This window comes from Saccopteryx bilineata, chromosome 2 (assembly GCF_036850765.1).
Source record: "Saccopteryx bilineata isolate mSacBil1 chromosome 2, mSacBil1_pri_phased_curated, whole genome shotgun sequence".
NCBI classification, from domain to species: Eukaryota; Metazoa; Chordata; class Mammalia; order Chiroptera; family Emballonuridae; genus Saccopteryx; species Saccopteryx bilineata.
Window position 1 is genome coordinate 166,702,348 of NC_089491.1, and position 24,826 is coordinate 166,727,173.

At 38.7% G+C, this 24,826-nt stretch overlaps 1 protein-coding gene across 5 annotated transcripts in view; it reads left to right on the top strand.

Annotated features, from left to right (window-relative positions):
• PLCH1 (phospholipase C eta 1) overlaps window positions 1-24,826 on the top strand; it is a 371,189-nt gene that overhangs the window by 281,329 nt on the left and 65,034 nt on the right. For all 5 annotated transcript variants that reach the window (XR_010729158.1, XM_066258338.1, XM_066258341.1 and 2 more), the window contains exons 14-18: window positions 6,312-6,403; window positions 16,912-17,009; window positions 20,135-20,314; window positions 20,399-20,506; window positions 21,870-21,994. Coding sequence is in view for 4 of the 5 variants with exons in the window: in XM_066258338.1 (XP_066114435.1) it covers window positions 6,312-6,403; window positions 16,912-17,009; window positions 20,135-20,314; window positions 20,399-20,506; window positions 21,870-21,994 (603 nt within the window). In the remaining variant the exon portion in view is untranslated. The remainder of the gene's footprint in view (window positions 1-6,311; window positions 6,404-16,911; window positions 17,010-20,134; window positions 20,315-20,398; window positions 20,507-21,869; window positions 21,995-24,826) is intronic.

Here is a 24,826-nt window from a genome sequence, read left to right on the forward strand (position 1 = left end):
GTTGATATGGTGTATTACGTAACCGTTTTACGTATGTTGAACCATCCTTGAGATTCTGGGATGAATCCCACTTGATCCTGATGTATTATTTTTTTAATATGTTGTTGTATTCGATTTGCTAGTATTTTGTTTAGTATTTTAGCATCTGTATTCATTAGAGATATTGGTCTGTAGTTTTCTTTTATTGTGCCATCCTTGCCTGGTTTTGGTATGAGGGTTATGTTGGCCTCATAAAATGTGTTTGGAAGTATTGCTTCTTCTTCAATTTTTTGGAAGACTTTGAGTAGAATAGGAACCAAGTCTTCTTTGAATGTTTGATAAAATTCGCTGATATAGCTGTCAAGGCTTGGACTTTTATTTTTGGGGAGGTTTTTAATGGTTTTTTCTATTTCTTCTCTACTAATAGGTCTGCTTAGGCTTTCTGCTTCTTCTTGACTCAGTCTAGGAAGGTTGTATTTTTCTAGGAATTTATCCATTTCTTCTAGATTGTTGAATTTAGTAGCATAAAGTTTTTCATAGTATTCTACAATATTTCTTTGTATATCTACGGTGTCCGTGGTGATTTCTCCTCTTTCATTTTGGATTTTGTTTATATGAGTTCTTTCTCTTTTTTCCTTGGTAAGTCTTGCCAAGGGTTTGTCAGTTTTGTTGATCTTTTCAAAGAACCAGCTCCTTCTTCTATTAATTTTTTCTATAGTTTTACTGTTCTCTATTTCATTTATTTCTGCTCTGATTTTTATTATCTCCTTTCTTCGGCTGGTTTTGGGTTGTTTTTGTTCTTCTTTTTCTAGTTCCTTAAGGTGTGAAGTTAAGTGGTTCACTTGGGCTGTCTCTTGTTTGTTCATATATGCCTGAAGTGATATGAACTTCCCTCTTATCACTGCTTTTGCTGCATCCCATAGATTCTGATATGTCGTATTGTCATTTTCATTAGTCTGTATATATCTTTTGATCTCTGCACTTCTTTCTTCTTTGACCCATTCATTTTTTAAAAGTATGTTGTTTAGTTTCCACATTTTTGTGGGATTTTTTCCCTCTTTTTTGGAGTTGAATTCTAATTTCAAGGCTTTATGATCAGAACATATGCTTGGTACAACTTCGATTTTTCTGAATTTGCTGATGTTGTTTTTGTGGCCCAACATTTGGTCAGTTCTTAAGAATGATCCATGCACACTGGAGAAAAATGTATACACAGTCACTTTGGGATGAAATGTCCTGTAGATGTCTATCATATCCAGGTGCTCTAGTGTTTTGTTTAAGGCCACTATATCTTTGTTGATTCTCTGTTTGGATGACCGATCTAGAGCCGACAGTGCTGTATTGAGGTCTCCAAGTATGATTGTATTTTTGTCAGTTTTTGTTTTAAGATCAATAAGTAGCTGTCTTATACATTTTGGTGTTCCTTGGTTTGGTGCATATATATTAAGAATTGTTATGTCCTCTTGAGTCAGTGTCCCTTTAGCCATTATGAAATGGCCATTTTTGTCTCTGAGTACTTTTGCTGTCTTGTAGTCAGCATTATCAGATATGAGTATTGCTACGCCTGCTTTGTTTTGGATGTTATTTGCTTGGAGTATTGTTTTCCAGCATTTCACTTTGAATTTGTTTTTATCCTTGCTACTTAGATGAGTTTCCTGTAGGCAGCATACAGTTGGATTTTCTTTTTTAATCCATTCTGCAACTCTGTGTCTTTTTATTGGTGAGTTTAATCCGTTTACATTTAGTGTAATTATTGATACTTGTGAGTTCCCTATTGCCATTTTATATCTTGCTTTCTGTTAGTTTTGTGTCTTGTTTGATCCTTCTCTTTCGTTTTGCTATCTTTTGTTTTTATTTGGTTGTATTCCATACATCTTTCCTCTGTTGCTATCTTTTTTAAGTCATGTGCTTCTGTGGTGGTTTTTTCAATGGTGGTTACCTTTAAGTAATTAAAAGGGTTCCTTCCCTGTTCATTGTAGTGCCCTATTTTGTGAGTACTTTTGCACTCCATCGTCCTTTGCTACTGTTAATCTCCATCCTCTCCCCCCTTTCTTTTTGTTGTCGTCACAGTTTAAATTTGGTTTTATTGTGTTCTTCTTGGAGCTTTTACTTGTGGCTTTATTTTTTTTTTTGTTCTTTGTATCTGTTTGGATAACCCCCTTTAGTAATTCCTGGAGTGGGGGTTTTCTGATGATAAATTCCCTCATCTTTTCTGTATCTGTGAATATTTTTATTTCTCCTTCATATTTGAAGGATAGCTTTGATGGCTATAGTATTCGTGGCTGAAAGTTCCTCTCTTTCAGCACTTTAAATATTGGGGTCCACTCTCTTCTAGCTTGTAGAGTTTCTGCTGAGAAATCTGATGATAACCTAGTGGGCCTTCCTTTATATGTTGTATTATTCTTTTCCCTGGCTGCCTTGAGAGTTTTTTCTTTGCCAATGGTTTGTGCCAATTTCATTATGATATGCCTTGGAGTTGGTTTGTTGGGGTTAAGACAACTCGGAGTTCTGTTTGCTTCTTGAATTTGAGGCTTTAGTTTTTTCCACAGGCTTGGGAAGTTCACATCTATTATTTGTTTGAATATGTTCTCCATTCTATTTCTCTCTCTTCTCCCTCTGATATACCTATTATTCTTATGTTATTCTTTCTGATGGAGTCAGATAATTCTTGTTGGGCTATCTCATTTTTTTTCATTTTTGAGTCTCTTTCTTCTTCTCTCTGTTGTGCCTCAAGTTGCTTGTCTTCTATTTCACTAATCCTCTCTTCTATCTGGCCTGTTCTATTAACTAAGCTTGTTACCTCGTTTTTCAGCTCGTGAATTGAGTTTTTCATCCCTGTTTGATTTGTTTTTATAGTTTCAGTTTCCTTGGACATATATTCTTTGTGTTCATTGAGTTGTTTTCTGAGCTCCCTAAATTGCCTTTCTGTGTTTTCTTCTATATCTCAGAGGAGTTTTAGGATTTCTATCTTGAATTCTCTGTCGTTTAGCTCCAAGGTTTCCAATATATTAAATTTTTTCTCCATAGATTTTTCCTCATCTATCTGTGTTACCTCTCTTTCTTTTGTATCCATGATATTCAATTTTCTCTTCCTTAATGGCATCTGAGGGTGGTTTTGTTGATAGTATTAATGAGATTTAATAAAGAATAAAAAGTTAAAAAAATAAAAAATCGAAAAAAGTTGTTTTTTTAATATTAATAATGAAATAAAGAAAAAAATAAAATAAGAATTAAACAAAGGAAATTATTCCCCCCTCCTTTTTTCCTCTCCTGTCCTCTCCCCTCTTTCTTGAGAAAATCTTGTGGTGAACTGTGAATTATATTGTATTTAATAGAACAAACCATGCCTGTAATGGAGGGCTTGAATTGGGGAAAATAATAAAGGGGCAAAAATAAATAAATAAAAAATTTAAAAAAAGGGGGGGTATGGACGCACAAAAAGCAAATAATGAAGAAATTTGGATGAAGAATAAAATGATTTGCGTTTAGGTGTTGGTTGACTAAGAGTTATGATGAGAGGAATAAGAGGGAAACAGGAAAATGGGGGGACAAATTAAAAAATTACTATTGTATTTAGTGGAACAAGAGCTTGATAAAATGGAGAGCCAGGGATGGGAGCACTGCTAGTGAGTTGAAAAGGTGAAGGAAAAATCCCCCAAAATGCCACAAACATAAGTTTGAGTCCCAGATAAGATAATTTGTTCGTTCTTGAGGTTTGAATGAGAGGAGACGTAAAGGAGAAAGGAAGAAACTAATATAGAAGAAGAAAAGAAAGAGAGAGATAGAAAAGAGGGAACCACTAAAAGAAGAAAAAAGAAAAAAGAGGAGAGAGAGAGAGAGAGAGTTAAGGGTTTTGGAGTGCAACCTTCATAGAGAGAAAGGAAGAGGAACGAAAAGATAATGGGAAATGTAACACTTATGGGTAGTGTAGTTCAAGGAGAGGAGAGAGTAAGACCAGTAGAGAGTTATACGACCAAAGTGGAGGAGGAAAAAAAAAAAATCAAGGATGAAGATAAGAGAAACAAACAAACAAACAAATATAATAAAATGGGATAGGTTATAAAGTCTGCGGATTATTCTTGATTTTGAGAGGTTATCTTCTTGCTTTTTCTTTTCTCTCCCTCTTCCTGGTCGGTGACTCTGTACCCCGGGTTCTGCCCCTTTGGCACGCTCAGGTAGAGGTTTGCAGTTGATAAGTCTCTATGGCAATGTCATGTATTGTGCTTCAGTCTCGATGGCAGTCGAGGCTCATTAGCATTTATAGGCTCTGCCAGTGAGAGAGTCCGTTTTCCTGGAGCCTCTCTCCTAGTCTTTCCTTCCTCAATTAGTAGCCTGATAATCCAGCTATGGGGTTGCTGCTGCCTCTGCTTGGATAGTAAGAGGCTCAAAGAGCTGGCACTCCCCCCTCTATTCCCACTCATCACAGGGCTCTGGGTAAGGCTCAGTCAGTCAGAGCTGCTAGCATAATCAGCCGGGGCTTCCACCTACTCAAAGACCTCTGGCTCTGTCACTCTGTCTGGTAACATGGGCGGGCACTTACTCCCAGGGCGCTTGGAGGAAACTCTCGTTCACTATCTGTGCACGCAGACCAGGATGTCAGACCGGAAGTTTCGCCCTCTGAATGAAACCCCCTGCCCGCACTGAAAAGTTCCAGTGTTGGAAATGGCTCTCCCTCCATCCCCGTGTGCGGCTTTTTCAAGGCGCTGGGGCGGCCTGAGATTCTGCTTTAGGCCCACACAAAGGCCTCTGTCTCTGCCTCTCTGTGGGGATAACACGGGTAGGCACTGCCGAGGCACTCGGAGGAATCTCTCGCTCACTATCTGCACGTGCAGACCAGGATATCAGACCAGCCAGGATATTAGAGGGCCTCACCCTCTTTTTGAAACCCCCGCCCGTACGAAAACGTTCCAGCGTTGGAATTAGTTCTCGTTCCCTCCCCGTGTGCGGCTCTCCCAGGGTGCTGGGGTGGCCTGGAGGCTTTCGGCCCACACAAAGGCCTCTGACTCTGCCTCTCTGTGGTACAACACGGGCGCACACCCCCGGGGCATTTGAAGGAATCTCTGGCCCACTATCTGCGTGCGCCAACCAGGAGATCGGGTAAAATGGCTGCCCCGCTTGTCTTTTCTTTGTCTGGGTTTGGCGCGAGTGTTAGCTATATTGCCCGGTTTGTCACAGGAACAGTATTTCCTCGGCTTGGATATCCGTTCCACAGCCTGGTTCAGCCGTTTGTGCCGCGGCCTGGATCTATTCACCCCCTTTGCCCGCCTTAGTTTCTATATTCTCAGTTTCCGGTGAAAGCTGCCCTGTTTAGGTTAGTGAGGAAGGCGGAGCATTTCTTACTCCCTATTTCCTTCGGGGTTTGGTTATATGTTTAGCCAATTTTTCGCTCGATCATACCTTTGGGTGTATTGCGAAACATCAGGAGGCTCCAAGGATAGGTTTTTCTGTTTCTGGTTGAAGATCTTGTTGAGTTTTGGGGGAGATTTATCGGTATCACTTCCTACCCTGCCATTACTCTGACCCCCTTTCCTTTTTTAATACTATAGTCCCCAGGCATCCAGAGTAGTCTGTCTAAAGGTCTCACCTTTGTTTGTTCTGCTGTTTCCTCATGGTTTGTGTTATTGAGGTATGTGTTACCAAATAATGCGATTATCTCCCATGTGGTGGGGGTGAAACCTCATCATTCTAAAAAGGTTTTATATCTAATAGATAATCTGTCCAGAATGTACCAGATTGGTCTTGCAGCCTTTCAGCCTGAATCCTGTGGGTAACAATTTTATTCTGCTGCTAGAAATTAAAGCAGGTCAGATCCTCAAAAAAGCAGTTTGATATAGGTGGTTTTTTGAGTGTATACTGATCTAAAAGCAGTCATGGTAGTTAATCATTAAAAAAAATTGCCACTAGGTTTTTAATCAAATCTGCCTTTTATAAGTCAATAGGAATAGTGAGCTTCCTACAAAAAGGATATTTTATTTCTTATTATTATTTAGATAGATGTTACAGCTTTGATCCTACTCCTCATTGGGACCTCCAATGCATAACTAATCAGGTCTTTCCAAGACCTACATTTTACATGGTTTAGAAGTCAGTTTCTACCACAGGAATCCTAGGTTTTGCCTTAATGTTATAATTATGGCCATAACCATGCTTGTTATTGATGCAAGTCACAGTATTTGATCCCTTTTTTTTCTCCTCCAAGTTATTGTCCTTGCGTGTGTGTGTGTGTGTGTGTGTGTGTGTGTGTATGTTAAAGCCTAATCCATTCTCTGTATGTCATAGGTATACCTGGTATAGTGAATTTGTTGTTAAGTTTGCTTTGATTTCTCTGGCAGAAAACTACAAAATCACGATCAAAATCATATAGTACTGATGATGAGGAAGATGCACAGCAAAATCCTGGCAAGGAGACTGGCCAGCTATACAGGTAAGAAAGTGTCTTCATGCTTCTTGCTCAGACTCCCCATGCCTCTCTATCCCCATCATCCCCATCAGCTTGGCCATTTCAGTTGTATGTGTCTAGAGAATGGGATCACAAGGTAGAGTGCTCAGTGCAGTGATACCTGTGAAGATCACCTGGACATGAGATGATAATACAGGTAGGGGACTTATATTGTGCCTGGTATAGAATGAGATCTTTATAAATGCTAGCTGTTGCAGTTGTCAGGTAAAAGGTGTCTTTAAAGAAGGGAGAGAGTGGGCACATGAACTAGTACAGAGGACTCTTGTACAAGACTAAAGGAGATTATGATAACCCATATTAAGAGTCAGGGATCTGAATCAGCCAGCCTTCAAACTCTTATTCCTCCAGCCTTAATATGAGGCAAGTTAGGCTTCTTATTTGCATCTTTTTCTTAGGGTCATTGTAAGGATTCATTAAATTAAAATACTTAACCTGAGAAACCCTTCCCTAATTAATTAACTGCTAATGATGAATAAAATAACCATATTTATAGAACCCAAATTATGACATATGATCTGATATAGGATTTTCTGGCAATTTATGTATACAGTAAGTCTCACAAAGAAATGTAAATTAAATCATAGACAAACACATGCATGGGCACATATGTGCATGTATACATGTGTACACACACTCCTCGCCCCCTCCCCCCATATTCCTGTGCCTTTATTGAAAGACTGACATTAAAGGATATTGGAAGCATAGAAACCCTGTAGGAATGGATGGCATATAGTAGTCAATTAAATTTTATATTTGAACTTCACTTCAACATGGTAACTCATTAGTAAGGGCAGAGGGAATGTGTATAATCTCTATCCTTAGGATACAAAAATTTTAATTTAGTTACAGTAAAGAACATAAGAGAAAGAATATCATCTTCCAGGAGATCTCTGCTGTGAATGTTGTCAAATATACGTTTGAGAAAGGCTCAACTCTGAATTATGCTTCCAGGGAAGGGACAGTATGGAAATTCATGATAATCTTTTATTTATTTTCCTAACTCTTCCTTCCTTCCTTCCTTCCTTCCTTCCTTCCTTCCTTCCTTCCTTCCTTCCTTCCTTCCTTCCTTCCTTCCTTCCTTCCTTCCTCTCTCTCTCTTTCTCTCTCTCTCTCTCTTTCTCTTTCTCTTTCCCTCCCTCCTTCCCTCCCTCCCTCCCTCCCTCCCTCCCTCCCTCCCTCCCTCCCTCCCTCCCTCCTTTCTTTCTTTCTTTCTTTCTTTCTTTCTTTCTTTCTTTCTTTCTTTCTTTCTTTCTTTCTTTCTTTCTTTCTTTCTTTCTTTCTATTTCTTCTTTCTTTCTTCTTTCTTCTTTCTTTTTTTCTTTCCAAAGAGAGATGAGGGGATATAGAGACACAGATTTCACATACGCCCTGACTAGGATCTACCTGGCACCCCCCATTTGGGGCTGATGTTCTGCCCATCTGGGGCCCATGCTTACAACAGAGCTATTTTTAGCACCTGAAGTGGAAGCTCCACACAGCCATCCTCAGCACCCAGGGTAGATGCACTTGAACCAATCAAGCCATGGCTATGGGAGGAAGAGAGAGAGAGAGAGAGATGGGGGAGGGGTGGAGAAGTAGATGGTTGCTTCTCCTGTATGCCCTGGGAATCAAACCCAGGACTTCCACATGCCAGGCGGATGCTCTACCACTGAGCCAACTGGCCAGGGAGTTGTATTTCATTTTATTTTTTATTTTTTTTAAATCAGTTTCATTGATTCATGCTTTCAGTTCTTATTTAGTCCATGATAATTTTAATATATACATATAAGAGACTACTACAGGTATCACATAAAATCATGTTGCTTGATGTCTTGAATTAGAGATTTGTCCATAATTGCTATCAAAACTTAAGCATCTATCATAGCTTCCTTTTGAGACTTTAATAAACTAATTCACTCCCAGAATAAAGATAAAAAAACAGCTTCATAAAAAATTATGAAGATTTTCTCTGTGTCTTGGAGTTTTGTAATTTCTAGGGATGACCTCACATTGACTTATAATCACTAGTTTTCACAATAGCAGACTTTTACCAATAACTATATAATTTCCTAATTATGTGGTAAAGGAAGAGCATGAACTCTTCCCACTTATTTTTATACTTAAGTTTATAACTTTCTCTTGGCAAAATGAATTGCCAGTGCATTTTGACCTTAATTCTTTTATTGAATGAAAATAAGTACCATTAGGGTAAGGATTTTTGTCTGATTTGTTCACTATATCTTTTTTTTTAAAATAATTTTATTATTTTAATGGGGTGACATCAATAAATCAGGATACATATATTCAAAGATAACAAGTCCAGGTTATCTTGTCGTTCAATTATGTTGCATACCCACCACCCAAAGTCAGATTGTCCTCTGTCACCTTCTATCTTGTTTTCTTTGTGCCCCTCCCCATCCCCTTTCCCTCTCCCATTCCCCCCTCCCCCCCATAACCACCACACTCTTATCAATGTCTCTTAGTTTCACTTTTATGTCCCACCTACGTATGGAATAATACAGTTCCTGGTTTTTTCTGATTTACTTATTTCGCTTCGTATCATGTTATCAAGATCCCACCATTTTGCTGTAAATGTTTCGATGTCATCATTTCTTATGGCTGAGTAGTATTCCATAGTGTATATGTGCCACATCTTCTTTATCCAGTCATCTATTGATGGGTTTTTTGGTTGTTTCCATGTCCTGGCCACTGTGAACAATGCTGCAATAAACATGGGGCTGCATGTGTCTTTACGTATCAATGTTTCTGAGTTTTTGGGATATATACCCAGTAGAGGGATTGCTGGGTCATAAGGTAGTTCTATTTTCAGTTTCTTGAGGAACCACCATACTTTCTTCCATAATGGTTGTACTACTTTACATTCCCACCAACAGTGTATGAGGGTTTTTTTTCTCCACAGCCTCTCCAACATTTGCTATTACCTGTCTTGCTAATAACAGCTAATCGAACAGGTGTGAGGTGGTATCTCATTGCCGTTTTGATTTGCATTTCTCTAATAACTAAAGAAGATGAGCATCTTTTCATATATCTGTTGGCCATTTGTATTTCTTCCTGGGAGAAGTGTCTATTCATATCCTCTTCCCATTTTCTTATTGGATTGTTTGTTTGTTTGTTGTTGAGTTTTATGAGTTCTTTGTATATTTTGGATATTAGGCCCTTATCTGAGCTGTTGTTAGAAAATATCATTTCGCATTTAGTTGGCTTTCTGTTTATTTTGTTATCAGTTTCTCTTGCTGAGCAAAAACTTCTTAGTCTGATGTAGTCCCATTCATTAATTTTTGCCTTCACTTCTCTTGCCTGTGGAGTCAAATTCATAAAATGCTCTTTAAAACCCAGGTCCATGAGTTGAGTACCTATGTCTTCTTCTATGTACTTAATTGTTTCAGGTCTTATGTTTAGATCTTTGATCCATTTTGAGTTAATTTTTGTACAGGGGGAGAGACTGTAGTCCAATTTCATTCTTTTGCATGTGGCTTTCCAGTTTTCCCAGCACCATTTATTGAAGAGGTTTTCTTTTCTCCATTGTGTGTTCTTGGCCCCTTTATCAAAAATTATTTGACTATATATATGTGGTTTTATTTCTGGACTTTCTATTCTGTTGCATTGGTCTGAGTGTCTATTTTTCTGCCAATACCATGCTGTTTTGATTGTCGTGGCCCTATAATAGAGTTTAAAGTCAGGTATTGTAATGCCCCCAGCTTCATTCTTTTTCTTTAGGATTGCTTTGGCTATTCGGGGTTTTTTATAGTTCCATATAAATCTGACGATTTTTTTCTCTATTTCTTTAAAAAACGTCATTGGAATTTTTATGGGAATTGCATTAAATTTGTATATTGCTTTGGGTAATATAGCCATCTTGATTATATTTATTCTTCCTAGCCAAGAACAAGGTATATTCTTCCATCTCATTATATCTTTTTCGATTTCTCTTCACAATGGTTTATAGTTTTCATTATATAAGTCCTTTACATTCTTTGTTATGTTTATTCCTAAGTATTTTATTTTTTTTGTTGCAATCGTGAAAGGGATTATTCTTTTGAGTTCCTTCTCAGTTGTTTCATTGTTGGCATATAGAAAGGCTATTGACTTCTGTATGTTAATTTTGTATCCTGCGACCTTACTGTATTGGCTTATTGTTTCTAGTAGTCTTTTTGTGGATTCTTTGGGGTTTTCGATGTATAGGATCATATCATCTGCAAAAAGTGATACCTTTACTTCTTCTTTTCCGATATGGATGCCTTTTATTTCTTTGTCTTGTCTGATTGCTCTGGCTAGAACCTCTAGTACCACATTAAATAAGAGTGGAGAGAGTGGACAACCCTGTCTTGTTCCTGATTTAAGGTGGAAAGCATTCAGTTTAGTGCCATTTAATATGATGTTAGCTGATGGTTTATCATATATGGCCTTTATCATGTTGAGATATTTTCCTTCTATACCCATTTTGTTGAGAGTCTTAAACATAAAATTGTGTTGTATTTTATCGAAAGCCTTTTCTGCGTCTATTGATAAGATCATGTGGTTTTGTTCTTTGTTGTGTTGATATGGTGTATTATGTTAACCGTTTTACGTATGTTGAACCATCCTTGAGTTCTGGGATGAATCCCACTTGATCCTGATGTATTATTTTTTTAATATGTTGTTGTATTCGATTTGCTAGTATTTTGTTTAGTATTTTAGCATCTGTATTCATTAGAGATATTGGTCTGTAGTTTTCTTTTTTTGTGCCATCCTTGCCTGGTTTTGGTATGAGGGTTATGTTGGCCTCATAAAATGTGTTTGGAAGTATTGCTTCTTCTTCAATTTTTTGGAAGACTTTGAGTAGAATAGGAACCAAGTCTTCTTTGAATGTTTGATAAAATTCACTGGTATAGCCGTCAGGTCCTGGACTTTTATTTTTGGGGAGGTTTTTAATGGTTTTTTCTATTTCTTCTCTACTGATAGGTCTGTTTAGGTTTTCTGCTTCTTCTTGACTCAGTCTAGGAAGGTTGTATTTTTCTAGGAATTTATCCATTTCTTCTAGGTTGTTGAATTTAGTGGCATAAAGTTTTTCATAGTATTTTACAATAATTCTTTGTATATCTACAGTGTCCGTGGTGATTTCTCCTCCTTCATTTTGGATTTTGTTTATATGAGTTCTTTCTCTTTTTTCCTTGGTAAGTCTTGCTAAGGGTTTGTCAGTTTTGTTGATCTTTTCAAAGAACCAGCTCCTTCTTCTATTAATTTTTTCTATAGTTTTTCTGTTCTCTAATTTATTTATTTCTGCTCTGATTTTTATTATCTCCTTTCTTCGGCTGGTTTTGGGTTGTCTTTGTTCTTCTTTTTCTAGTTCCTTAAGGTGGGAAGTTAAGTGGTTCACTTGGGCTGTCTCTTGTTTGTTCATATATGCCTGAAGTGATATGAACTTCCCTCTTATCACTGCTTTTGCTGCATCCCATAGATTTTGATATGTCGTATTGTCATTTTCATTAGTCTGTATATATCTTTTGATCTCTGCACTTCTTTCTTCTTTGACCCATTCATTTTTTAAAAGTATATTGTTTAGTTTCCACATTTTTGTGGGATTCTTTTCCTCTTTTTTGCAGTTGAAATCTAGTTTCAAGGCTTTATGATCAGAAAATATGCTTGGTACAACTTCGATTTTTCTGAATTTGCTGATGTTGTTTTTGTGGCCCAACATATGGTCAATTCTTGAGAATGATCCATGTACACTGGAGAAAAATATATACTCAGTCAGTTTGAAATGAAATGTCCTGTAGATGTCTATCATATCCAGGTGCTCTAGTGTTTTGTTTAAGGCCACTATGTCTTTGTTGATTCTCTGTTTGGATGACCGATCTAGAGCCGTCAGCGGTGTATTGAGGTCTCCTAGTATGATTGTGTTTTTGTCAGTTTTTGTTTTAAGATCAATAAGTAGCTGTCTTATATATTTTGGTGTTCCTTGGTTTGGTGCATATATATTAAGAATTGTTATGTCTTCTTGATTCAGTGTCCCCTTAGCCATTATGAAATGGCCATTTTTGTCTCTGAGTACTTTTCCTGTCTTGTAGTCAGCATTATCCGATATGAGTATTGCTACACCTGCTTTTTTTTGGATGTTATTTGCTTGGAGTATTGTTTTCCAGCATTTCACTTTGATTTTGTTTCTATCCTTGTTACTTAGATGAGTTTCCTGTAGGCAGCATACAGTTGGATTTTCTTTTTTAATCCATTCTGCTACTCTGTACCTTTTTATTGGTGAGTTTAATCTGTTTACATTTAGTGTAATTATTGATACTTGTGAGTTCCCTATTGCCATTTTATATCTTGCTTTCTGTTAGTTTTGTGTCTTGTTTGATCCTTCTCTTTCGTTTTTCTATCTTTTGTTTTTATTTGGTTGTATTCCATACATCTTTCCTCTGTTGCTATCTTTTTTATCTCATGTGCTTCTGTGGTGGTTTTTTCAATGGTGGTTACCTTTGAGTAATGAAAAGGGCCCCTACTCTGTTCATTGTAGTGAACTATTTTGAGTACTTTTGCACTCCATCGTCCTTTGCTACTGTTAATCTCCATCTTCTCGCCCTCTTTCTTTTTGTTGTTGTCACAGTTTTAATTTGGTTTTATTGTGTTCTTCTTGGAGCTTTTACTTGTGGCTCTGTTTTTTTTTTGTTCTTTGTATCTGATTGGAGAACCCCCTTTAGTAATTCCTGGAGTGGGGGTTTTCTGATGATAAATTCCCTCATCTTTTCTGTATCTGTGAATGTTTTTATTTCTCCTTCATATTTGAAGGATAGCTTTGATGGGTATAGTATTCATGGCTGAAAGTTCCTCTCTTTCAGGACTTTAAATATTGGGGTCCACTCTCTTCTAGCTTGTAGAATTTCTGCTGAGAAATCTGATGATAATCTAATGGGCCTTCCTTTATATGTTGTATTCTTCTTTTCCATGGCTGCCTTGAGAATTTTTTCTTTGCTGTTGGTTTGTGTCAATTTCATTATGATATGCCTTGGAGTAGGTTTGTTGGGGTTAAGAAAACTTGGAGTTCTGTTTGCTTCTTGAACTTGAGGCTTTAGTTCTTTCCACAGGCTTGGGAAGTTCTCATCTATTATTTGTTTAAGTATGTTCTCCATTCCATTTTCTCTCTCTTCTCCCTCTGATATACCTATTATTCTTATGTTATTCTTTTTGATGGAGTCAGATAATTCTTGTAGGGCTATCTCATTTTTTTAAATTTTTGAGTCTCTTTCTTCTTCTCTCTGTTGTGCCTCAAGTTGCTTGTCTTCTATTTCAGTAATCCTCTCTTCTATCTGACCTGTTCTATTAGCTAAGCTTGTTACTTCGTTTTTCAGCTCGTGAATTGAGTTTTTCATCTCTGTTTGATTTGTTTTTATAGTTTCAATTTCCTTGGACATATATTCTTTGTGTTCATTGAGTTGTTTTCTGAGCTCCCTAATTTGCCTTTCTGTGTTTTCTTGTATATCTCTGAGTATTTTTAGGATTTCTATCTTGAATTCTCTGTCATTTAGCTCCAAGGTTTCCAATATATTAAATTTTTTCTCCATAGATTTTTCCTCATCTAGCTGTGTTACCTCTCTTCCTTTTGTATCCATGATATTCGATTTTCTCTTCCTTAATGGCATCTGAGGGTGGTTTTGTTGATAGTATTAATGAGATTTAATAAAGAATAAAAAGTAAAAAAAAATAAAAAAATAATAAAAATTAAAAATCAAAAAGAGTTTTTTTAAAAAAAATTAATAATGAAATAAAGAAAAATAAAATAAAATAAAAATTTTAAAAAAAGGAAATTATTCCCCCCCCCTCCTTTTTTCCTCTCCTCTCCTCTCCCCTCTTTCTTGAGAAAATCTTGTGGTGTATTGTGAATTATAACAAACAATGCCTGTGATGGAGGGCCTGAATTGGAGAAAAGTAATAAAGGGGCAAAAACAAAAAAAAAGAAAAAAAAAGGAAAAAAAATAGCATATGGACCCACAAAAAGCAAATAAGGAAAAAATTTGGGTCAAGAATAAAATGATTTGCTTTTAGGTGTTGGTTGTCTAAGAGTTATGATGAGAGGAATAAGAGGAAAACGGAAAAATGGGGGGACAAATTAAAAAATTACTATTGTATTTAGTGGAACCAGAACTAGATAATATGGAGAGCCAGGAATGGGAGCACTGCTAGTGAGTTAAAAAGGTGAAGTAAAAACCCCCCAAAATGCCACAAACATAAGTTTGAGTCCCAGTTAAGATAATTTGTTTGTTATTGAGGTTTGAATGAGAGGAGATGTAAAGGAGAAAGGAAGAAACTAATATAGAGGGAGAAAAGAAAGAGAGAGAGAGAAAAAAAGAGGGAACCACTAAAAGAAGAAAGAGGAGAGAGAGAGAGAGAGAGAGAGAGAGAGAGAGAGAGTTAAGGGTTTTGGAGTGCAACCCTCATAGAGAGAAATGAAGAGAAAAGATAATGGGAGATGTAACACTTATGGGTAGTGTAGTTCAAGGAGAGGAGAGAGTAAGACCGGCAGAGAGTTAATCAGCCAAATTGGAGGAGGAAAAAAAGTATCAAGAATGAAGATAAGAGAATCAAACGAACAAATATAATAAAATGGGATAGGTTATAAAGTCTGCATATTGTTCTTGATTTTGAGAGGTTATCTTCTTGCTTTTTCTTTTCTCTCCCTCTTCCTGGTCGGTTACTCTGTACCCCAGGTTCTGCCCCTTTGGCACGCTCAGGTAGAGGTTTGCAGTTGATAAGTCTCTATGGCAATGTCATGTATTGTGCTTTAGTCTCGTTGGCAGTCGAGGCTCATTAGCATTTATAGTCTCCGACAGTGAGAGAGTCCGTGTTCCTGGAGTCTTTCTTCTAGTCTTTCCTTCCTCAATTAGTAGCCTGATAATCCAGCTATGGGGTTGCTGCTGCCTCTGCCTGGATAGTAAGAGGCTCAAAGAGCTGGCAACTCCCCACTCTATTTCCACTCAGCACAGGGCTCTGGGTAAGGCTCAGTCAGTCAGAGCTGCTAGCATAATCAGGCGGGCTTTCCGCCCACTCAAAGACCTCTGGCTCTGCCACTCTGTCCGGTAACACAGGCGGGCGCCCACTTCCGGGGCGCTTGGAGGAAACTCTCATTCACTGTCTGCGCGCACAGACCAGGATATCCGGTCAGCAGTCTCACGCTCTGAGTGAAACCCCCAACCGCAGGGAAAAGTTGCAGTGTTGGAATTGAGTCTCGCTCCGTCCCTGTGCTCGGCTTTTGCAAGGCGCTGGGGCGGCTCGAGATCCCGCTTTGGGCCACACAAAGGCCCCTGACTCTGCCCCTCTGTGCGAAAACACAGGCGCGCACTGCTGAGGCACTGGGAGGAATCTCTCATTCACTATCTGCGCGCTGAATCCAGGATATGAGGCCGGCCGCGTTTCCCTCTGAGTGAAACCCCCAGCAGCACGGAAAATTTCCACCGTTGGAATTAGTTCTCACTCCCTCCCGTGCGTGGCTTTCCCAGGGCGCTGGGGCTGCCCAGAGACTCTGCCCTCCGCCCACAGAAAGGCCTCTGACCCTGCCTCTCCGTGGGGCAACACGGGCACCCACTCCCGGGGCCTAGGAAGAAATCTCTCGCCCGCTAACTGCGCGCACGCCGACCAGGAGACCGGGTAAAATGGCTGCTCCCCTTGTCTTTCTTTGTTTGGGTTTGGCGCAAGTGTTAGCTTGTATTGCCCGGGTTGCCACAGGATCAGTTTTTCCTTGACTTGGATCACCGTGCCACAGCCTGGTTCGGCCGTTTGTGCCACGGCCTGGATCTGTTCACCCCCTTTGCCCGCCTCAGTTTCTATATTCACAGTTACCAGAGAAAGCCGCCCTGTTTAGGTTAGTGAGGAAGGCGGAGCATTTCTTACTCCCTATTTCCTTAGGGGTTTGGTTATATATTTATCCAATTTTTCACTCGACCATACCTTTGGGTGTATTGCGAAGCATCTGGAGGCTCCAAGTATAGGTTTTTCTGTTTCTGTTTAAAGATCTTGTTGAGTTTTGGGGGAGATTTATCGGTATTTCTTACTACCCCGCCATTACTCTGACGTCATCTCTGTTCACTATATCTTTAATAGGTGTTCAATATATTCATTGAATCAGTAAGTCTATATTATTACTCTCTAATTCCAGAACATTGTATCACAGCAAAAAAAACCCCAAAAAACAAAAAAAACTACCATTAGTAGCTGCTTCCCATCTCTCTCTCCCCTAGTCTCTGGCACTAACTAATCTACTTTCTGTCTCTGTAGATTTGCCTTTTTGGACATTACATATAAATGGAATCCTATCATATTTGGTCTTTTGTGTGTGGCTCCTTTCACTTAATATGTTTTCAACATTCATCCATGTACGTATCAAACAGAGTTAGGTTCTAATGCTGGCTTCATTAGAAGCATGTAGGGAAGGCAGAGTAAACAAAGGCCCAGACTTTTTCCAGCTCTCCAATGTCCTGAGTCCCTGGGTGTGTGTTTCACAGGCTGGGTCTCCGAAGAAAAACCATGAAGCTGTGCCGAGAGCTCTCTGATCTGGTGGTATACACAAACTCTGTGGCAGCCCAGGACGTTGTGGACAATGGTAAGGACTGAGTGCTTTTTCTTCTGGATAAATATTCTTGACTTTTCTTTGTCAGTAGTTAATTAATTTTTTGTTAGTTAGATCATCAGTACACATTTCTGGAACTTGGTACTATCCAACTTGAGTCCTCAGGAAACTGCCTGCCCGCACAAAGCTTTGAGCTCACAAGGAGGACTCTGTTGATTACTGTGGTTGCTTGATCGTCTATCAGTCAGAGATGTTTCCTATAGGGCAGAGGAGGATTTTATTATAAAAAAGACAAAAGTGTCAGAGGCCCTGGCCAGTTGGCTCAGTGGTAGAGCGTCGGCCTAGCGTGCGGAGGACCCGGGTTCAATTCCCGGCCAGGGCACACAGGAAAAGCGCCCATTTGCTTCTCCACCCCTCCGCCGCGCTTTCCTCTCTGTCTCTCTCTTCCCCTCCCACAGCCAAGGCTCCATTGGAGCAAAGATGGCCCGGGCACTGGGGATGGCTCTGTGGCCTCTGCCTCAGGCGCTAGAGTGGCTCTGGTCGCAACATGGCGACGCCCAGGATGGGCAGAGCGTCGCCCCATGGTGGGCGTGCCGGGTGCATCCCAGTTCGGGCTCATGCGGGAGTCTGTCTGACTGTCTCTCCCTGTTTCCAGCTTCAGAAAAATGAAAACAAACAAACAAACAAAAAAACAAAACAAAAGTGTCAGAGAAAGGTCTTCCCCAATACTGGAATTATGGAGACCTGACCTGGTTTGATGGCTATTCTCAGTATGAATGACCAAAAAATAAAAGAATAAGTCAATTGGCTTGAACAATAAAACCCCGCATTTTCTCATTGGAAATTTGGATTTTGCCAAAAATAATTTCATCCAGAGATTGAGATTTTAACAAAAAAGAACAAACATTTCAGAAGCAGTGGCTCACTGATTTTTCCTGTATGAATTGCCATCTATTCAGCTGAAAAATGCTAGTCACAACTGTTCTTACCCTATACTTACCTATGAGTTGCTCTTTTCCCCTTTATTCACTACCCTTCTCATTTCTATTTCGTTCAGTTAGTGAATGTTTATAAAAGTAAACTATGCTCATGTGGCTTTTCAGTCTGCTCTCAATTATGGTAGAAGTTGAATGGAAATCAGAATCTCCCATTTTCTCTCCAAGTCTAATCAAGGGAAAACAGCATTGGGCAAGTCTCATGTCCTCACAAACCTCCAAGATTTTTCCTGAAATCTCTTTTTGCCCCCTATCTCCACAAGTGTATGTTTTTCTGTTTGCAGATTTTTTTCCCTTTGATATTGATTTATTCTTCTTATGGTGATAGTTATAAAATTTTAAAATTTATTTCACATGTGAGAGCATGATATAGGATTCTCAACAAGTGAACAGCACATTCTTGTAATCACTGTACATAATAGAAAATAAACTCAGGGAGTGGTTTAATGGAGTTGAAGGGGTATTTGGTTTACAGAAATATAATTTCTAACAAATGCCTTAGAATATCATGATCCTATTAGCTTAATGAAAAAATAATATTGAGTGCTATTTAGCTCTTGAACTTCAGCTGTTTTTGTCTTTTATGGGGGGTTTTTTAGCCTTAAAATGAACAATAGATAATGAGTGTATGGCTTGTTCTAATGCAAAGCAACTCAACTCTATTTATATATTAATTGATATTTGCCTAATCATCAAGTATTCATCTTAATGACAATGTGGTATGCATATTTATGTGGAGAGACAGCAAAGAGTGGTACTGATGATTACAGTACTACATTATCTGTATGTGACTTCTCAAAAAGACAATATTTTCTCCTATCATGTTCAAAGTTTCCTATTAAAATTCTCAACTAAGATCATTTTTAGAATGATCTTTTTTAGAATTTGAGATGTGAACTATGTTAACAAGTTAATGTCAATAAAATATATATGGTAAGGAAAGAGTTTATATGAGGCACATCATCAGATTAAAAACTCTCTCATTTCTTTGCCTCTCACCTGTATTTATGACCATTCCTAGTTCTAAGTCTAAAGTGTAATTGCTAGTTATTCTCAGGGTGTACAGCCCTGAAGACAATGGAGACCCTGGGAGACTGTGCTCTAATAAACATGCACAGTTTGGATATAAGTCAGGCCAGCTGGCCCAGCTAGACTACAGCTCTACTCCTTGTTTTCATGGGCCATGTCCCTCAGTCTGGGTTCAGATACTCTGCAGTCACAGTACACATTGGAATGAAAATGAGGCTCTGGAGAAGTCTGGATCTTCATTTAGATTAAACCTTTTCCAGCAGACCCAGGAGACAGATGGTTGGTCATTTTGGGATTGGGTATGGATGTTTAGTGAAGAAGTAGTAGGGTTATTGTAGACACAGTGCAAAAGATGGGTTTGGGGAACAGGGTAGCACATTAACATTTGGAAGTTTACTCCATCACAACTTCAAACTTGCAGTTTTCTTGGCCCTGGATTGAGTCCTCCTAATGATAGTCCAAGTGGAAATTTTAATATAAGCTTCCTGTTTGTTTACCTCCAGTTTTTCCCCATTGTTTATAAACCTGAGTAGGTAGATGATCTTGTTTCTAAGCTTTATTTCTTTATAATGCTCTTTTGAACTCATTCTCCCAAACAGGTTTTGACTAGTTCCATAATTCTATTCAAATTAACTTGAAAACTAATATTTATTTTGGATTTTTTTCTTTATTTCTGAGAGCTATGAGTTAATACGTGTCTCTAGATGAATTCCTTCAATGACTGTCTCCCTGTTGTTAGGACTAAATTACATAGATAGTTTTTATTTATCCATATCTGCTCATATCTTTGGCAAAGACATTCTATTTGAAGTAGGCACCTAAAATTGTTTTCCTGCTCACCCTGTTCATACTAGCCAGATAAACATTAGTAAGATGGCTGAACCCTTGGGAAATCATAGGAGCTCGAAATAAATGCAGTTATCTTAATATAGCTCAGTTGGGCCTTAAAGTGGCAAAACAGGCCTAAGAATGAAATTATATGAGTCTCTCTTGGTCAGGAGCTTTCTCTCCCTTTTAACTGTTGGTTTAAGAATCTGATATGTTATATGGTCTTTTGTGAGTGACGTTTTTTGTTGTTGTTTTTTTTTCCCCTATAGTTCTCATTTTTCTTCTTTCTTTATTAAAAACTGCCAGGAACCATAGGAAATGTGTTATCATTCAGTGAAACGAGAGCACATCAGGTGGTTCAGCAGAAATCAGAGCAGTTCATGATTTATAACCAAAAGCAACTCACAAGGATCTATCCCTCCGCCTACCGCATTGACTCCAGTAACTTCAATCCTCTGCCCTACTGGAATGCAGGCTGCCAGCTAGGTGCGTATAACTTGGGAAGACGTGCTTCTCTGTATGTCTTGAGTCTAGTTTTTCCTAATTCTCTCAAACTTTGAACTTGTACAGTGGCACTGAACTACCAGTCTGAAGGGCGAGTCATGCAGTTAAATCGAGCCAAATTTAAAACAAATGGCAACTGTGGCTATGTCCTCAAACCCCAGCAAATGTGCAAAGGTATGTGTTCATTTCATAGTCGTGTATCTGAACCCAGGTGTCCTCTACTGAGAGAGCTCTCTGGAAGTGTGATAGCCCCGTATTTTGAAACATAATTAAAAAAAACAAGAGATACAAGTTCAGGTGTTGGAATGTAAATTAAAACTCTTGTCATCCTATGTCTAGAATGTTCTCTCCTGAGGTTATGCATGTGAAGAGGGATGGGGTAGCAATGGGTATTACTTATAAGTTATACTGTCTTCTAGGGCTGAGCCCTTTCAGAAACTTTCTTAGGGAGTATGAGTTGGAAACCTGGTGGCAACATTAAAATACCACCTGAACCAATTTTGTCAGGCCCTTTTGTCAGTATGGTCCAGTTACAAAACAGGGCTAACAAAAAAAAAACAAAAGAAAAAAAGATAAGGTAGTAGATAAAAAATATGCTTTCTTTTACTTTTTTGGTTCTGCTTATTAAAATTCTCTTAAAATTTTTTAAATTGAATTTTTAACACTTCAGGTAAAAATGTGTTGACAGGTGTATCTTCAGGATTTTTTACTTTGCATGTCTTCTTTCTCTGCTATTTAATTTCAGATCTTTTCTGTTTGTTATATTCACTCTATAGCCGGGATAGTTTAGGTTAGAAAATTATTTGGATCTGACATAACTGTTCCCCTTCTCTGTATTGTTGCCATTCAGATAAAGTGTTCCTTTTTCCCTCATGCCACAGTTGATAATTGCACTGCAGACACTTGCTTTAAATTGCCCATTCCTTTGCCTTGGGGAGCGTGGAGTCTAATAAAAACCACTGCTATGGCCTGACCGGGTGGTGGCGCAGTGGCTAGAGCGTCGGACTGGGATGCGGAAGGATCCAGGTTCGAGACCCCGAGGTCGCCAGCTTGAGCGCGGGCTCATCTGGCTTGAGTGAAGAGCTCACCAGCTTGGACCCAAGGCCCTGGCTCCAGCAGGGGATTGCTCGGTCTGCTGAAGGCCCACGGTCAAGGCACATGTGAGAAAGCAATCAATGAACAACTAGGAAGTCGCAACGCGCAACGAGAAACTGATGATTGATGCTTCTCATCTCTCTCCGTTCCTGCCTGTTTGATCCTGTCTGTCCCTCTCTCTGACTCTCTCTCTGTCCCTGTAAAAATAAAGAAATAAAAAAAAAAAAAAAAAAAAACCACTGCTATGGAAATGCCAGCTGGCACTGTCTTCACGCAGAAGCCACACTGATAGTTAAGAGAGCATTGCTTCGCTCTAAGAAACACTGTAGTAACTTAGCATTTGTTATTTCTTCTACAAGCTTTAGCTCTGTGTGTGTGTGTGTGTGTGTGTGTGTTTCCATGCTACTAATCTTAAATTTTAACACTTGCTTACTTGGCTTAGGTACTTTCAACCCTTTCTCTGGTGATCCACTTCCCGCCAACCCCAAAAAGCAGCTCATCCTGAAAGTGATCAGTGGACAGCAACTTCCCAAACCCCCAGACTCCATGCTTGGAGACCGAGGGGAGGTAAGCCACATATGACCCAGTAGTTAATTATGTGATTATTTTATTGTATTGACATTTCATCCAAAGTGTCAGTTCTGTGTATGTTTATAAATGAGCACTGATCTGAGCTCACCAGATATTAAGCAGCTATAGGCAAAGCATACACTGTCATCCTAGACATCGGCTATTTTGGAGGTATGAGTGCGTGCAATTCAATTCATTGTTTGAGACTGACACTGGCAATGCTAGCATTGGGGTGCAAAGAACAATTTTATTACTAATAGAAACATTGCAAAAGAGTATGGCTAACTTTCCATCCGCATTCCTCATCCCCTCACCTCTGCTGCACATCAGCCACCTGCTTCTGGCCACATGCTAACTCTTATCATTACTTGCTGCACCTTTGGAGCATGATGTTAAAATGCCTCCCTCTTGAACCACAGCACCCTGTCTTTCCAGAGCTTTTACTCTGTTGTTTCCTTTACATCTGGTCTTGTCCGTCTTGGTCTCAATTTTTTTCTTCATGTCAGCCCCTCTTACATTCATGTAATTCTTCTCAGGAGTGGCCCATCACGCCAGGCTCTTTGCACTCCTACCTATAAAACCATCATTTCTGGATCTTGAATGTTGATGGAGAAAACCACACAGCTTTGCACTTTGGTGTTACCATAAACTCTTGGTTTCTACCCTCACCTTGCCCATAGTGAGGTACTACTATCCAGCTGCACCTGATCAGCCCACTGTCCTGCTCTCTGCAGTGGCTGTTTCCACCCTTCTCTCTCCTTCAACATTGGTCCTCATCATTTTCTTTCTCATCTTCAGTAGTTGGCATCAAAGCCTCCTCAGAAAGTAGACACTTTCAATGGGACCATTCTTTCCTTCTCTCTTGCCTCCAGCATAATTTAACCCACCATCCTCTCTTGTCAGTTCTGATGCAGTGGCCTTCCAGCCAATGGGTCACCCCACTTTCATTCTGTTCTCCTTCCAGTCACAAGAATAATCGTTTTAGTTGTAACAAAACAATTTTTTCCCCTCGCCTCTTCTTCTTTCCTTTTTTTTTCTTTCTTGACTACAAAAAGGGAAGAACTCAACTCCTATGTTTTCTCTCCCCCTTTTTTTTGAAACATTTTGAACCTCAGAAAAGCTTCAAGAAAACTAAAATGAATATCATAGCTCCAGCACCAAGGTTTACCAGTTAAATTATTAAATTTTGTGACATTGGCTTTCTCTTTGATGTGTATATATACATATGTGTGTACATATATATTTGAGGGCATGTATGTGTGTGCACACATACAGAGACACATGAGAGAGATAATGCAAATGTCACAAAATTTGATCATTATATATATCCACATACGTATCTGTGTGTATTTATGCATTTTCTTCTTTTCTTTTTCTTTTTTGAAAAAATAATGACTCTTGACCTTGAGTACTTAAGCATTTATCTCTTAAGAACAAAGACACTCTCCTGTATAATCAAATACAATCATGTCACTCATGACATTTAATATTAGTGTGATAGTATTATCCACTAATCCAAAATTGGGTTATATATTAGATAATACTATCACACTAATATTCCCCAATTATTCCAAAATGGTTTTATATCTTTTTTTCTTTTCTTTTGGACTCTGGATCCATTCAAGGATCACACATTCCCTTTAGTGGACATTTCTCATTATTCTTTAAAAATATAAAGCAGTTCTCCAGCTTTTTGTTTTGTTTTCATGATATTTACTTTTAAAAAAATGTTCAAGCCAGTTGTTTTGACAATATCCTTCTGTTTGGATTTCCCTGGTTGTTTGTCATGACTGAAATCAGAATAACCCTGTTCGGGAAAGGTATGAAGTTTGTGGGCAATGTCCTGTCCTCCTTAGTGTGCCACATCAGGGCCATGTCATGGCTGTGTGTCCTGGATAGTGCTATGTGCATAAGGGGGTTCTTCCAGGTATTTTTCATTATATAGGTATCTCTTTACTTTTGTAACTAGTACATAGTCTGTAGAGTTACAGTAATCTTTTAAATGAATAGAGACTTCCTTTTGTAATTAAAATAAAATCCAACCTTCTTATCTTGGCTTACAAGGTTCTTGATAAGAATATTGTAAATTTTTTTGAGCCCTGGAAGCCTATAGTATCTGGTGAGTCCTGCCCACCCCATCCCCCCAAAGAGTAATGTTTTTAAATGCATAAAATAAAAGAGGGCTACCCAGGAAACCAACTATATTGAAATTTACTCATCAAAATATTAAAAACAAATTGTGACATGCTGAAGTATGTGTCTATTAATGCAATAAATAGCAGGATCTAGAGGTAGTCTACTAACTATTAGAATTTTAAGTTATAATGAGTGTAGATGATATATAAAGATTTCTGCAACTACCATAATGTGACATGAAGACATCTATGATTTTTATCAGGTACAAAATTGTAGTGTTAATGCTACTTGAAGGTAATGAGTCCCTCCCATTCTAGCTCCATATAATCTCAGCCCCTGATCACTCATATTATTCATATTTCTGAGAATGAAATGATAATTTTTCTTGCTCCCAATCAGAAATTGTTATCTCTAATTTTCACCTTTTTGTTTTTGTTCTCCACATTTAGTAAATTACCATCTCCCAGGTGCCCTACATCCCAAATCTCTCTGCAGTTCCACTGCCGCTGTCTGATTCCATTCTAGTATCTTACCTGAGCTGTGGTGGGGTGAAACAGACACTGTTCTCTCAGGTTCACAGATGAGGGCTCTGAAGAACACACACTTAACTTGCTGAAGGTCAACACAGGAACCACCTTTTAAAAACAGGAAGTTGCTCTTCAAGCTCTTCAAGTTGTGGTCTTAGCATTTCTA